General features: G+C 47.8%; 2 protein-coding genes across 5 annotated transcripts in view; both read right to left on the reverse strand.

The window, feature by feature from the left end:
• Positions 1–66: 66 nt before the first annotated feature.
• On the reverse strand, positions 67–5,820 carry C2H3orf62 (chromosome 2 C3orf62 homolog). 2 transcript variants are annotated; one of them, XM_058558362.1, is made up of 3 exons: positions 4,567–5,820; positions 3,652–3,743; positions 67–2,570 (listed from the first exon to the last, which is right to left on the reverse strand). In XM_058558362.1, exons 1-3 carry the CDS (start codon positions 5,013–5,015, stop codon positions 2,305–2,307), a joined length of 807 nt encoding a protein of 268 aa, XP_058414345.1. In that variant the 5' UTR covers positions 5,016–5,820; the 3' UTR covers positions 67–2,304. The 2 variants fall into 2 exon arrangements, with proteins under 2 accessions (XP_058414345.1, XP_058414335.1); XM_058558352.1 differs by having other exon boundaries at positions 3,652–3,749.
• An 87-nt stretch (positions 5,821–5,907) lies between these two features.
• The window catches only part of USP4 (ubiquitin specific peptidase 4), a 43,741-nt gene continuing 34,754 nt past the window's right edge, over positions 5,908–14,894 (reverse strand). For all 3 annotated transcript variants that reach the window (XM_058558321.1, XM_058558303.1, XM_058558313.1), the window contains 7 exons: positions 13,914–14,138; positions 12,152–12,222; positions 11,772–11,890; positions 11,272–11,421; positions 10,106–10,209; positions 7,035–7,123; positions 5,908–6,645 (listed from right to left, as the gene is read on the reverse strand). In XM_058558321.1, coding sequence (XP_058414304.1) covers positions 6,484–6,645; positions 7,035–7,123; positions 10,106–10,209; positions 11,272–11,421; positions 11,772–11,890; positions 12,152–12,222; positions 13,914–14,138 — 920 coding nt within the window. In that variant the 3' untranslated portion in view covers positions 5,908–6,483. The remainder of the gene's footprint in view (positions 6,646–7,034; positions 7,124–10,105; positions 10,210–11,271; positions 11,422–11,771; positions 11,891–12,151; positions 12,223–13,913; positions 14,139–14,894) is intronic.

Here is a 14,894-nt window from a genome sequence, read left to right on the forward strand (position 1 = left end):
TGTTAACATCTCACATAACTGTGGCATATTTGTCAAAACTAAGAAACTAACATAAATACATTGACATTAATTGAACTCCAGCCTTTATTTAGATTTCATCAGTTTTTCCATTAATGTCCTCTTTCTGTTCCAGGATGCAATCCAGGATACCACACTGCGTTTAGTTATCGTGTCTCCTTAGTCTCCACGGGACTGTCACAATTTTTGAGTCCTTCCTTGTTTTTCACAACCTTGACGGTCTTGAGTACTGGCCAGGGATCCTGTAGAATGTCCCCTAATCTGAGTTTGTCTGACATCTGTCTCATAACTAGACTGGGGATGTGGGTTTTTGGTAAGAACACCACACAGGTGGAGCGCCCTTCTCATCACCTCCTATCGGGGTGGATGACAACCACACACCATCATGGTGATGTTCACCTTCATCACTTGGTTAAGTGGGGTCTGCCAGGCTTCTCCATGTAAATATATTTTTCCTTTTCCCTACTCTATTCCTTGGAAGCAAGTCACTAAGTCTAGCTCACCCTCAAGGGGTGGTGATGGGATAGGGGTTGGGGGGATGGGGATTAAGCTCCACCTCCTCTATGGGAGAGTACTCACATCAACACATATTTGGAACATACTGTTCTGAGATCTGTTTTTTTGGATATCAAGTAGCCTGACATCTCTCCATCCAGACAGCCCATTCTCCAGCTGAACAGGGCAGCCGAGGATGCTGTGAGCATTTCTTTTCATTTGCTCCTGTCCTTCCTGCTCAGGCAGAACAAATTGGCCCCCAACTCCCCACGCTGTGAGTACTTATTGAGGGTGCAGCCACCTGCAGGGACTGAGTGTCAGGTGGCCTGGGAGGAGCCTCTGCTGAGTCTTGTCCTACCCTCTGCCCCAGGCAGGGCAGTGGAGGTGGCTGCACCTGCAGGGGAGGCCCATTCCAAAGTGGCCAGGGCTAATTCTCAGGGTGTGGGCAAGTGCCCAGCCTCGCTCCACTAAGGAGTGGGTATGTGGTGTCCACCTGTAAGCCCAGAGGAACCGCCAGGCCTGTGGTGAAGGGGTGTCACCAGCTCCGCAGCCTGCCCTAGGCTGAGGTCACTAGCCTAAAAGATGGCCTGGCAAGGGGGCCCCTCGGCCACTGGGCCTTCCTCCCCAGCTCTTTGGTGCATTTGGGCTTTGGGTCTTACAAGCAGCCCCCATGCCAGCCTCCCCACTCCTGTCCTCTCCTATGAGCCTAGGAGGCAGGCACTTCCCTGAGACTGTTTCTGGAAGGCATTGAACCTTGCCTAACAGCTTATTAGGTTTTCTAAAAGAACATCATGATTTTGAAAAATTTGTCCAAATATTTTCTGATGATGTCCTTTCTTTCCAGGGGTGGGACTGGAGCCAGGCCTGCCAAGCTTTTGCTGCCATGCTGACCTCAGGAGGGCAGTGGCCTGGCCCCTCCTTCACTCCCTCTCCATCTTGCTGCAGCAGGATTACTGCCCTGGGAACCACCTATGGCCTCCAGCATCTCCAGTCCTGGGGTGGGATGGATAAAGCTCAGGCATGAAGGTGGATGGGCAGGACATGTGCTTACCCTTCCCTCCCCATTCCCCCTCAGCTGAGACCCAGGTGTCTGATGCGGGGTGGGTGATGGGAGGCCTCATGGGAATGTCCTGTGAGGAGGGGACCAGGGATGCTGCGAGCCCCTCTGACACAACCAGGAGGCTTCTGCAGAGGCTTCTGAGTCGGGCAGGGGCAGGGATGGGGGAATTGAGGGAGGTTGGTTTGGACATGAGGAGGGCATGGGGCTCATGTAGGGAACAGGCAGCCCTGTGTGCTAAGTGTATAAGGAAAGCAAAGTATGCAAGGGTGGCAGAGGGCCTGGGGCCAAGGTCCATTTTGATCCTAGTTCCTCCGTGCGGGCTGAGCTGGCTTGGGATGGGCTGGTCCCAGAGGGTACACAAAGCCCACCTTGGTTGTGGCTCTGGTACTTCTTCAGGGGCCCACGGAAAAGAACACCAAGAGGCAGAGCAGAGACCCACAAACTGCACCTGTCTTGGGTACTGGGTATATTGAACATAAATCAAAGAAATGCATTCAAGATGTGAAGAAAAGTAAAAAAAAAATCTACAGTAAGAAACATTTCAAAGCAACAGTATAAAAAAACTGGGCTCTCAGCTCAAAAAAGGACACAACTGTAAGTTAAAGGGGGGTGTAGTAATTCAGATTCTGCTAACTCTTTGAAAACTATGGCCCCTGATGACAACTGTGACTGCTTCTGCACAGACACCTTAACGTCAGCCTCCTGCTGCAAAGAATCAAAGTCTACTGTCCTTACTCAATTTGGTATTTAAAAGAGGTCATTAAATTGTAATCCTCTTCCATGTCCAGAACAGTCTCAATGATATTGTGATCATCAAAAGCCTGCTTGAGGCGGCCAGGGTCAGCATCTGAGGGCTTCTGAGGGCTCTCGTCCAAGAGTAGAGCCCAGGCTTCCTCCTTGAAGGGTGAATCTTCACAGTGACCACACACACGGTTCAACTCGTTTTCAAATTCTAGTTTTCCAGCCAATTCTTCAATAGTTCGGATGCTTGTATGGTCTTAAAAATAAGAACATTCAGCATTACAATTCCAGTGAGAGGTTTCTGAAGACATTTCAGGCACAGGGTAAAACCCACAAATGGGTGGCCACTCTTCTAGGATTGTGCAAGGCTGGGCATCCCTCCCCCGGGGAAGGCAGTGAGTGCCAAATGTTAAGGTGGGCTTGCTGCCCTCCTTTCTAGCTCTGGCATTTATCGACCCCCAACTATCTGGCAGTTCCCAAGGAAGGCGTAAGTGAGAAGATACAGAGATGCACGTGCTTGTCCTGGAGCTCAGGGAATATCCTGACCTGCAGGCACGACATAGTGTGAAAAAAATTGAGTCTTTAGGGTAATCAAAATGCCGCCTGTCGCTGGCAAGGGCTGTGGAAGATGGTGAGCAGAGGCAATAATGACTTTAGTTCACCTCCAGAGGCTCCTGGAGGAGACTCAGTCCACTAAAATAGTGGGCTGGCAGAGGTCTTGCTTTGTGGCCTAAGGTGAGTACCTCCCCTCACCAGGCCTCCCCTTCATCCCCCATAGCCTGGAGGCCCTTCCAGAGCCAGGCAGTATCCCTTATCTAGGAACTTTATCCACCGTATAGCGTGAGTCACTTAAAAATAGGGCACACGTAGTTAACAGAGAATATACAGATGTGTGTGCAGAAAAAAATGTCTAACAGGATGTACAGTACTATGTTCACAGCAGCTTTCTCTGGGTGGTAGAATAATAAAGGGGCTTTTGGTTTCTGACTTTTCTTCTAATCTTGTACTACCCACCTCAGTTGGACTACTTCCCATCCATCTTTGCCTATGTCCTGTCTCCTTCAGATCTAAGCTCAACCACCAAGTCCCAGGGGACGCTGTCCCATGCTTCCACTCTAACTAGACATCAATGAAATGATCTGATTGACGTGTGACTGCACCAGGCTATCAGCTCTACGAGGGCTCTATGCACAGAGTCTGCTGGGAGCAAAACAAATCTACCAAGGAAATGGATCAGAAATAAGAAAGAAATAAGAGAGTGTGTTTTTTTTTTTTTTTATGAGAAATGTGTTGACTCAGGGGCATGCGTGAAGGACCCATCTGCTCTCTGTACTCACCGATCGTATCAAGCAGATCCTTTGTGACCTCTTGGCTAGAACTGCTGAGTGGCATGTTTGAGTCAACCTTCAAATCTTTCTCCATATCTTTCCTGCAGCTCCCGGGTGAAAAAAAAAAGGTGCAAAATTAGATCCTTTGTCAAGAAAATATTTGGAGGGGAACTCAGTGTTAGGTAATCTTAAATACAAAAACTTACTGGTAACATTAAATTGTCATTTATGCTGTGATTAGAGGACAATTGGAAACTTCTAAATCAGTGAAATTGACTAATAGCCTCATCATAATGACTCATGAGCATCACAGATTGTGCATTAATGTCTATGAATACCAGAATAAATATTTGTAGAATTGAACCAATTAAATGGCTTCTTCATTCTCTGCCTACAGGACAGCCAAGATGGCACGACCTTGAAGTTTCATCACACATGGTCATCCTTGCTCCAAATCAAGGTGCCTAGGACCAGGCAGTTTGCAGCTACCCAGGAGAAGAAAAAGTCTGGGGGAGATCTTAATCTGGGGATAGTCTAGAAAGGTCTAGGGCAGAGGGGAGCAGATGCAAAGATGAAGCCAGGAAGTAGGGCCCAGTCATCCATTCAGCCTCTCCCCAGTATGGGGAAAGGACACCTGAATTAAGCTTTTTGTTTTCTCAGCATAAAAAATAAGGTGACTTTAAAAATCGACCCCTTTGGCGGCCGGCCCCGTGGCTTAGCGGTTAAGTGCGCGCGCTCCACTACTGGCAGCCCCGGTTTAGATCCCGGGCGCGCACCAACGCACCGCTTCTCCGGCCATGCTGAGGCTGCGTCCCACATACAGCAACTAGAAGGATGCGCAGCTATGACATACAACTACCTACTGGGGCTTTGGGGGAAAAATAAATAAATAAATAAAATTATAAACTATTAAATTGGAATCACCTTAGACCATCTTTTCTCCAGTTCTCCCCATCTCCTGGCGCTCTCCAAAACACTCTCGCAGGTGTCAAAATGGAGGAATGCATCAATACGTTTTCCTTGCTGGTCAGAGGTTTTCTTTTGGGGCATAAAGCATGTGTCTTTGCATTCATTGGGGCATGGTTTGGTGCAAAGGCAGGGCTCTCATTCTCAGAGACACACGGGACAGGAGCAAAAGGAGCAGCAGGGGAACAGGTTGCAAGCGCGTGCCTCCTGCAGAGAAGCCCGTGCACAGGGAGGTGGAAGGAAGATGGCGCTGCGTCCAGCTCCAGCCTCGGCCGGCCTGAGCACTCCTGGGAATGACTGACTCCTTCAAAGGCCCGGTCAATGGCTGCAGTCAGCTCCTTTCTGCATCTTCTCAATTTTTCAGACATTTCCCCTAAAAGCGACCGTGTCTCTATTATGTAATACATTGGAAATGCACAAGAGAATGTTGTGGATGAGATTGTAAACCACTCCGAATAGGGTATTTGCCACGATTTCCTTGTGCTTGATCCAGGCTACGGGCCAGAGAGCAGGGAAACCCATACTCCAGGCGCTGCCCTCCCCGTATGGGCGGAGGTAGCCCGCAGTTCTCCAAGGGGAACTGGCGACCGGGCAGGAGCCCCGGCCCCGCCTCCCCCAGCTCCCGACCCGCCCACCCCTGCCGCCCGGCCGCCGGCCAGTTCATCCCGCGGCTCCCTCTTGGCTCTCAGGACGCCTGAGCCGACCCCACCCCGCACCCCGCGGCCAGCCCTCGGGCAGAAGATACGCAGCCACGTCCTCACCAAGCAGCGCAGACACACCGCCAACCCCGCCAACGGTCGCCACACGCGCCCCTAATGATCGATGGCGCGTGCCCGAGACCAGCTGCCCCGGCCTCCACGGCTCAGGTTAAAGGTCAGACAAAAAAAGCCCGGACGGCCATGTTCTTTAAATATACACGGACCGCAGCCCGCAGGGGAAGCAAGGGCCCCGGACGTGGAGGGAGGCGGCAGGGACCGCGGGCTCGCGCCTCACTGTGGAGAGGGGTGGGGAGGGGGTGACCCGCGCGGCCTTGGCAGGGTGAGGAGGGCAGAGTGAGGTGGTCTCTCCGGGTGGAGGGGCGGGAACCCTTTCCAGGCCTCACAAACTCCCAAGAAGGTTCCCATTCTCAAACCAACATGGAAATGACTGGATTGGACACGATACCCAGCAGTTTTGTGTACCGACTTCTTTTAAGTGATATCGAACTAAAGTTCCACACAGTATCCAACTGTCTCAATTCATCGAGGACAGTGCAGGACATAACAGAACTGCTAGGTTCCACAGGAGACAGAGACAGGAGACCCCAACACCAAATATCTTCATTTCATTAGGGAGAAGAAAAGCTGGAAACTCCAAGACAACACAAAAGGAAACAAAAATGGGCTTCAGTGGCTAATTTTTAGGGAATTATAAACCCACCCAGTACACAGTAAGGGAGAAGGGGGCATCAAGTTTACTTGAGGCTTGGTTTACTGTAGGCAGACTACTGGGGTGACCAGTAATCGGCACCAGAATCAGAAATCCAGGAACTCAGGGCAGTCTGCAGCAGGTCTTCCTGGCTGCCCCATACTCAATTACAGTGTGTTCCTCTCTATGCTTTCATCAGACATACTCCATTGTGCACCCACCCTCCCGACCCCCACTTTGCAGCTCCACAGGTTTTAAAGAAATTTCTCACCACCTGTGTAAAAAGAAAAATAATTCAGCCTCTTGACATAACCCTTCTGAGCAAATAAGGTCTTTTTTTTCCTTCTCATAAATGAAGGGAATTTCATCATCTGGTTTTTAGGCCGAACACTAGTAGTCGTCAGAGTGTGAAAGATATTCTGGGGGATTACACTGGTGCTGTGGGGTGGCAGGGTCACTGAGGGAGCATCAGTTGGTGTCCATGCTGCAAGCCTCATCCTCCCCCATGCCCTGCTGTGAGCTGCTTGGTCTCGTCCCTCCATCAGAGGATCCAGGAAAACTGATGAGTGAAGGTGTCTTATAAAACTCATCATCTCGACGCTGGTAAAACAGCACATAAGCTGCTTTCGTCTAAAATACAAGAGGGGAAAAGTCTATTCACTGGTTGGAAAAATCACTTATCTCCCCCAGCTTTTCTCTCACTGTTCAAAAACATACCACTCTCAGGGATCTGCCATCTTGCCCTGTGCATCCACACACAGAGGTGACCATGAAGGCCCTTCCACCTGAGGCTAGCTTCGGCTGACCCTGCCCAGGAAGTGGGGAAAGGCAGGTGCCCTGTGACAGAATCATGAGGAGAGTCGAGCTTCTTCTTTAGGAAGGATCCCGGAAGGAATGGCAGCCACACCTAGCTCCCACTGTCACATAAAGATGACTAAATAACCAACTAGCCCAGGAGACTCTTCCCAGCTTTAATCCATAAAGGTAAGAGGAGGAACCAGATATCAGGGCCTACTCACCACTATCTGATCCTCAGAAGCCAGGGACACGTTGCTATCATCAAAGTAATACCATTTCCCGTTCAGTTTGTTCTTCGCATATGCAGTGTCTGCCAGGTCAACAAAAAAAATACTCTAGCAGTCACCAGAAAACTAATCTGGCTAGCTTATTAGGCTTGCACTAAACAACACAAAACTCAAAAAAAGTGAAACAAAACAAAGACCTTGAAATTAAATAAAGGTAGGGGCGGCCCCGTGGCTTAGTGGTTAAGTGCGCGCACTCTGCTGTTGGCGGCCCGGGTTCGGATCCCGGGCGTGCACCGACGCACCACTTCTCCGGCCATGCTGAGGCTGCGTCCCACATACAGCAACTAGAAGGATGTGCAGCTATGACATACAACTATCTACTGGGGCTTTGGGAGAATAAATAAATAAATAAATAAAAGAAATTAAATAAAGGTAATTTATAGCTTGTGTCCTAACAACCAAAAGATAACTCATCCTTTTAAAAAAATCTGTTTCTTCTCAAAAAGGCTCTAAAAGGTTAAAAATGGAGCTGTGAGCGACTAAGGCTTTAAACTGTAATTTTGGGAAACTATTCCAAAAAATAGAGAAATCCAATGTTAATCTTTAGGATGGCTATGAACAATAATCCAGAGCCGGGGGACCCATAAAAGGAGCTGATACTTTAAGAGTTAAGCAAAACAACAGCTCTCAAAACAACATGCCAAGTCAAACTCCCATACTTTGTCCAGGCAGATGGCTACTACTGCCTCCTACTGCCTCTGGAGCCCGTGGAGCAATCTCAGTGAGGGACACATTGACCATTTGGGTTTGCCAAGCTGGGATGTGGAGAAGACCTAAATTTATCTTGCTCTAAAACTGTGAGTCAAGAGTCTGTGGCTGAGTAACAATTTCTCACAATGGTCCAAGCATTTCCCACAGCCAACACTTCCTGTCTTGATTTTACACTATTTCCAAGCAGGATGTGTTTACAACAGCAATCCCAGCAGCAATGCCCAATTCCTGCTCCACCCAGACTCTAAGAAATGACAGAGGGGCCGGCCCAGTGGCGAAAATGGTTAAGTGCATGCTCCACTGCGGCTGCCCAGGGTTCGCCGGTTCAGATCCCAGGTGCGCACCAACGCACCACTTGTTAAGCCATGCTGTGGCAGCGTCCCATATAAAGTAGAGGAAGATGGGCACAGATGTTAGCCCAGGGCCAGTCTTCCTCAGCTAAAAAAGAAGAGGATTGGCATCAGATGTTAGCTCAGGGTTGGTCTTCCTCACCAAAAAAAAAAAAAGAAACGACAGAATCTAACGGAGATCTGGTTTCTAGTCTCAACCTGCTGTGTGACTTTGGGCAAGCTATCTAACCATTCCTCACTGTAGTGCTTACTGCACAAAGTGGTGGTTGAAGAACACAGGAAAAGGTGACAGAGAAGGTGCCAAGGGACTGTTTCCACTGTCTGTGCTTGGCATAACAGCAGCATTGGGGGCTCTCAGTCTTGGAGTTCCAACTGTGGACCCAATGTGGAGCCTCACACAACCAGCTAATCTCATGGATGAGAAAACTGAAGCATACGGAGGCTAAGAAACTGCCCAGGTGGTATGTTTATACACTAAAATAGCAGTTTAAAAATGAATACATTTGGTGGCTAGCCCGGTGGCGTAGTGGTTAAGTTCTCGTGCTCCGCTTCGGTGGCCTGGGGTTCACAGGTTTGGATCCCGCACGCAGACCGACGCACGGCTTGTCAAGCCATGCTGTGGTGATGTCCCATATAAAGTAGAGGAAGATGGGCACGGATGTTAGCTCACGGCCAATCTTCCTCAGCAAAAAGAGGAGGATTGGCAACAGATGTTAGCTCAGGGCTAATCTTCCTCACACAAAAAAAGAATACATTTGACCAGTACGCATGAACACAGATATCAAAATTTATTTTGGGAGAAAAAAGTTACAGAAAAGTAAGTGCTGCAGAATATGATGTGACCAGAGATTGCTAACAGCCACCCCAGTAGAGACCCAATTTTTAAATAGGAAAAATTTTTATTTCCCACCCTCTCCTACAGCTAGGTTTAGCTATGTGACCAAGTTATAGCCAATGAGATGTATACAGAGGAGCTGAGGGAGACTTCTAGGAGGTCTGCTTAAAAGGGAAGGTAGTGAGTGCCCTTTTTTCCCCTTATTCTGATGGCCTGAAATGTAGACATGAGGACTGGAGACTGAGCAGCCATCAGGAGCCAGGAGGTAAGACTATTGGGCCAACAGAAGCAGCTTACCAGTATAGGGGAGAAGATTGGGGTTTAGGGCAATTCTGTGATCCACTAAACTGGAACTGACACCCACCATGGCATCATCTCTTGGGGTCCTAATACTGGGTGTAGTGGCAGTTGGCACAGTGCAAGGGCAGTAGAGAAAATATGAGGAAACCTAGCTCCTCACTTCAACATCGCTAACCCTTTCTGTAAACAAAGCAACACAATGTACCAGGTCTTTCCATTATAAAAGTAAACCTACACATTATAGAAATTTTGGAAAATAAAGTAGAACAAAGAAAAAAAAGTAAAATGAACATTTTGGCGTCTCCTCCTAGGCTTTCCACCTCTAATCAGTTCCTTTGCTTTTGTTTTAACGTAGTTGTGACACTACCTTCTGTGATGATGCAACTTTTTGTGTCGCTGTTTTCACTTAACATATCATGGGCATTTCCCCGTGTTATTATTAATTTTATTTTGCAATGGCTGTGTACTCTTCTATCAAGTAGACGGACAGTAGTGCCAACTGGTGATCACCAATGCTGTTACCAATTTTTCAGTTATAAATATGTGAATATCTTTGTACATAAAACTTTGTCCCAATGTCAAGTAATTTCCTTAGGATAGATTCCCAGAGGTGGGATTATTAAAGAACATGAAAACCAAAAAAAAAAAGAGTAGAGGAGCAGCTGCATAGAAAAAGCCTGAAACCTGAGGCCCAAGGAGCCGTTTAAGTAAAGTGCTTTGGGCAACGCCTGGCACACCAGGAGAGGCTCGTGAGATGACTGGCGGAGGGCATTTCAACATCTCAGAAGGAAGCAGCTGCCAGTACTTACAGTGGCCAACCCCCATGGCTCCATAATGATTGGACACGGCAATGAGGTCGTACACGTAAGGCCTTGCTGACAGGTCACAGACAAACTCGGACATGTTCAGAGCTCTGAGCACAAAACACAAAAACAGCCCTTAAATACGTTAAACTCAGAGAAAGAAGTCAGAGTAACCCAGAAACTCCTTTTATGCAACAGGATACAAGAGAGGCACTCAAAAGCCAATGACTGACAGAATGAATGAACAGACCATGAGAGAAGGGGCCATGGGGTCTTGTTCTGACCACTACATGTTCAGACTAGAAAAGAGGAGAAGCCTCCTGGGTAACTCCAACCCCAGACCAAACTCCCGAGGACGGGCTCTGGGCACAGACAAGAAGGCTGCAGCAACTTTGCAGAAATGGCTGCTATATTCAGAATTACAATTAGTACCATAAAAATTTAAGCTAAATATCAAAATAGGTTCAGAAAGCTTTTTTCCCCAATATTTTATTTTGAAAATTTCAAACATACTGAAAAGTTAAAAGAATTTTACAACAAATACCTATATACCCATCACCTAGATTCTCCCATTGACACATCTATACTTCATGTAAAATATCCACCCATATTTTAAAATCTGCATTTTGTGGAGGAACTCCTATCTTGTTGATTTACTTTCCTGTGTCAGTTACACTCTGTATCCTGGGACCTGAGAGGACATGAGTAGACAGCCAGCCCCAAGTCCCTACCCCAGGGACAGGATGGTGGTGAATGTGCACCCCTACGTGCAGCCCCCAATAATCCAATTCTCCCCAGCAGATTACTCTCTGGTTGCCTTGTCCCTCTGTTAATAAGAAACAGCACTGCTCTTGTGCTGTCCTGCTGAGCCCAGGCTCCCTGGGACCAATGACAGATGGGAAAACCAGCTCAGTTAAGTGGCATGAGGGACTCGAGAGGGGAACCAGCAGTGGCAGAGATGATCAGCATCACCCTGAGCCTGGGGAAGAGTCTTTTCTCCAAAGGTGGGAGGATGAGGAAGTAAAGTGAACCAAAGTCTAACCTCCCAGAGCCCAACACCACACATCCTCATGTAGGAAAGTCTCTGGTGGCAAAACCCTTCAGCCAATCAGTGCCCAGATTTCCTGCCTATTTTTTAATTTTCCTAATAACACTGCAGCCTGGGAACCCACCTTACTGGGAATTCCACGACTGTGTCGAGCTTATCCCTCCAGTATCTATTGTAGGAGAAACGTTTGAGGTGGACCACCAAGATCTTCGGCAAAGACCATAAGTCAAACTTCTTTGTGGCCTGTTGATGCTTCTTACAGTTGGGACAGTACCTGAAGAGAAAAGAGAAACCACCACTTAGAGGGGAGGCAGCAGCCAGTGCCACCCGGGCACTCAAGCAGGGAGGCACAGCCACAATCCCACAACATCCTTTCTTGCACTCAGCATGACTGCTTCAGGGCAGGGAGGTCTCTAAGCCACCTTCCAAAACAGGGTGATGGCTTTCTTAGTCTGGAAAACACAGTTCACACAGACCTGTGTTGCACACCTTTTACATGTGGCCAGGTAAAAGAGTGACAAGTCCAAATACAAAAGGTTTTTGTGTACACAGATGACCCCTGCCCCTGCAGATCTCAGAGTCCCAGGGTACATGGTAGCTTGCCCAGAGTGGGGAGCTGCATACCAGGGGTCATGCTCGCCAAGGGTCTCCATAGTGGTGAAGAGCTCGATGCAGTCTCTTAGGGCCACTGCCATCTTTTTCTTCTTCTGAGGCTGCAACATGCTCACGTGCTTCTCATAGGCCTGTGAGGAATGAAGCACTAAGTTCTGTTGGGGAAATAAGATCTTACCATATTGAGCCATGACTTCATGAGCTCTCATGCCTGGAATATAATGTACTCTCTGGAGCCTCGGAACATACAACGACAAAATCCTTAACTGTTTTTCATTCTCAATCTGAAATATAACTTGTTAAATTGCTGTGGAACTGGTGAGAGGGACCCTAATACACATCCAGAGTAGAAACCAGCACACACCACTGACCAAGAATTCCAAGTGACCTACCTCAGATTCTTGCTCATCATAATAAAGGCTCCGGGTCTCATTGTCCCAATCGATGGCCAGTGTGGATCGAGCTGTGGAGGAGGAACAAAGTGTCATTCATTACTGAATGGCCAGCAACAGGAGAGGCTCTTCAAGTGACCGGAGTGAGAAAGACCATACTCAGGCTACACCATCAACACCTGCTCACCCATTACCAGCCACTGCCAAGACCAGTGCTCTGGTTGAGCCAGCCAACTCTGAGACCCCTGAACCCCTAAATCCTTTGGCAAAGATTTCCTCAACGCTACAGATAAGCTCCAAAGGCACTATTTAGAATTCTGAGGGGCCGGCCCTGTGGCTTAGCGGTTAAGTGCACGCACTCCACTATTGGCGGCCCATGTTCGGATCCTGGGCGCACACCGACGCACTGCTTGTCTGGCCATGCTGAGGCGGCGTCCCACATACAGCAACTAGAAGGATGTGCAACTATGACATACAACTATCTACTGGGGCTTTGGGGAGAAAAAGGGGGAAAAAAAACCAAAAAGAATTCTGAAAGGCCAAAGGTCAAGATGAAGTAAGAGCAACCAGATTTACCCTCCTGCCTTAAACCACAAGAAAACCTGACAAAATAGATGAAATAACTGTTTTCAGACATTGGATATTAGAGCAAGAGTGAGATCCCTGAGAGAAGGAAAAGAAACTAGGTGATGCCTACACTGCCCCGCTTACTACCTGGAGGCATCTTCCAGGCCACAGCATCAGAGAGAAGGGAAGGAGATGGAAAGACTGAATTGAGCAGTCAAAGACTCCTAGAATCTTTGGCTAGAATTTTCAAGACATTAGACGAAAAGGAGGAAGCCTCATGGAGAGGAGGGAGCTACAGTGAGACGGAGAGATAGATGGATGTAAAGCTCTAAGACTATCTCAATAAAGCTGTTATTAAAAAACAGTTTTTTAACTGGACTGTGGTTACCCGGGCAGTGGGGGTGGGGGGTGGGCACAAGGGGTGAAGGGAGTCATATATGGGGTGATGGACAAACAAAAATGTACAACCCAAAATTTCACAATGTTAGAAACCATTAAAACATCAATAAAAAAAAAAAAAAAAAAAAAAAACCAGTTTTTTAAAGAGGTATAACCAGAAGAAAAAGCTAGCTAGCTACCTAGCTAAAGGACACCTAGCTAATTTCTTTTCTGATGAAGGAAGGTAAAAGACCCAGGAGACACTTTTGCAGCTCCCCTCCTGACCCTGTGCAGGTGCTTTCACTGTCCACTTGTGCTTCTCACACACACTGCACACCCCACGTGGACGCCTCTTCCTGTCTGTACAGCAGTCCCATTATAGGCTCCAGGTAATGGTCTACAAAATCTACAAGCATCCTCTAGATGGGTCACATTTTATGAATATTCTTATGGAACAAAAGACATATGCGTTTATTCTCATAAGTGAAATGAGTTTGGGGAAATGCTGCCACCTAGGACGGCCACAGGAAGTATTATCAACCTGGAGCAAAGGTCCTGAAGGGTGGGAGGAGTGGAGGGAGAGCTTGCTTCCTTCTGAAGTCATCAAGGACCAGAGAGAAAAGCCTGACAAGGAGGGTGAGGGTGGGGGGTGGGGTCAGGTCTCTAAAACAGTCTTTAGGGAGCTTCAAACCAAGGATCATACAAGTGTCTGATCCTGAGCTACACGGAGATTTGAAAGCCCAACACAGTGAGTACTGAGTGCAAATATCTTCAAATAGATCCCAAGTCTCCAAAAGCCCAGTTTGAAAGTGCTTACAGTTGAGTTTAAGTAGTTTTCCATCAGTTGCAAGGGAATTTATGTCGGCTGTTCCATAAGAGTTCACAAGGCTGAAGGTAAAAAGCCTTTTTGGGCAGGGCCGGCCTTTGATCTTTTGTGTGGTCTCACCGTGGTCACTTCCCAGCTCATCCTCCCCACTGCCTTCTGTTTCTGAAAGCTGCTCTTTGCCTTCTTCCTGATGCTCCATTTCCTCTTCATCTTCTCCTGGCACACAAATGAAAAATAAGGTGTATATAGGGGCCGGCCAGTGGCGCAAGCGGTTAAGTGTGCGCCCTCCACTTTGGCAGCCCGGGGTTCGCAGGTTCGGATCCCAGGTGCACACCGACACACTGCTTGTCAAGCCATGCTGTGGCGGCGTCGCATATAAAGTGGGGGAAGACGGGCACAGATGTTAGCTCAGGGCCAACCTTCCTCAGCAAAAAAAAAGAGGAGGATTGGCATCAGATGTTAGCTCAGGGCTGATCTTCCTCACACACAAAAAAATATAAATAAATAACGTGTATATAATTTGCCACTATTTCAATGTTAAAAATTTTATTTCACACCTCACTGTGGTGTTTCTGGCCAGACTTTGCTCTGTGTGTACGAAACTATATCCACTCCTTGGCATTTACAAGGCACCTGAATTCACATGTGATCCTCATCACAATGCAGTAAGACAAGCAGAGTGGGCACTGGTATTCCGTGATGAGGAAAAGGAGGCCCAGAGAGGTTCAACGAGTCACCTGAAGGTACTAAGTGAGTCACGCAGTCCTGCCAGTCCTAATTGGGCCCCTCACGACTTGGTACTTTACTGGGCTTCACCCCATAGTCCACTCTTTTGACTTCATCATTAGGCCCATAGAGAGTAAAGGACCAAAATTCAACACATACTCAACACTCAAGAAGACAGTCTGCTAAGAAATGCAATTTAAAAGTCAACTTTCAAATATTAAGTAAAAGTCTTCCTTTCCTCCACAA

This window comes from Diceros bicornis, chromosome 2, assembly GCF_020826845.1.
Source record: "Diceros bicornis minor isolate mBicDic1 chromosome 2, mDicBic1.mat.cur, whole genome shotgun sequence".
Lineage (NCBI taxonomy): Eukaryota > Metazoa > Chordata > Mammalia > Perissodactyla > Rhinocerotidae > Diceros > Diceros bicornis.

What these genes read in the sequence shown, in the direction of transcription:
- C2H3orf62 (XM_058558352.1), bottom strand. Translation starts at nt 5,015, where the DNA reads ATGTATTACATAATAGAGACACGGTCGCTTTTAGGGGAAATGTCTGAA. An exon ending in TGGAGAAAAGATGGTCTAAG is followed by an intron (nt 3,750 to 4,566) that starts GTGATTCCAATT and finishes TTCACCCGGGAG; the next exon opens with CTGCAGGAAAGATATGGAGA. An exon ending in GGATCTGCTTGATACGATCG is followed by an intron (nt 2,571 to 3,651) that starts GTGAGTACAGAG and finishes CTTATTTTTAAG; the next exon opens with ACCATACAAGCATCCGAACT.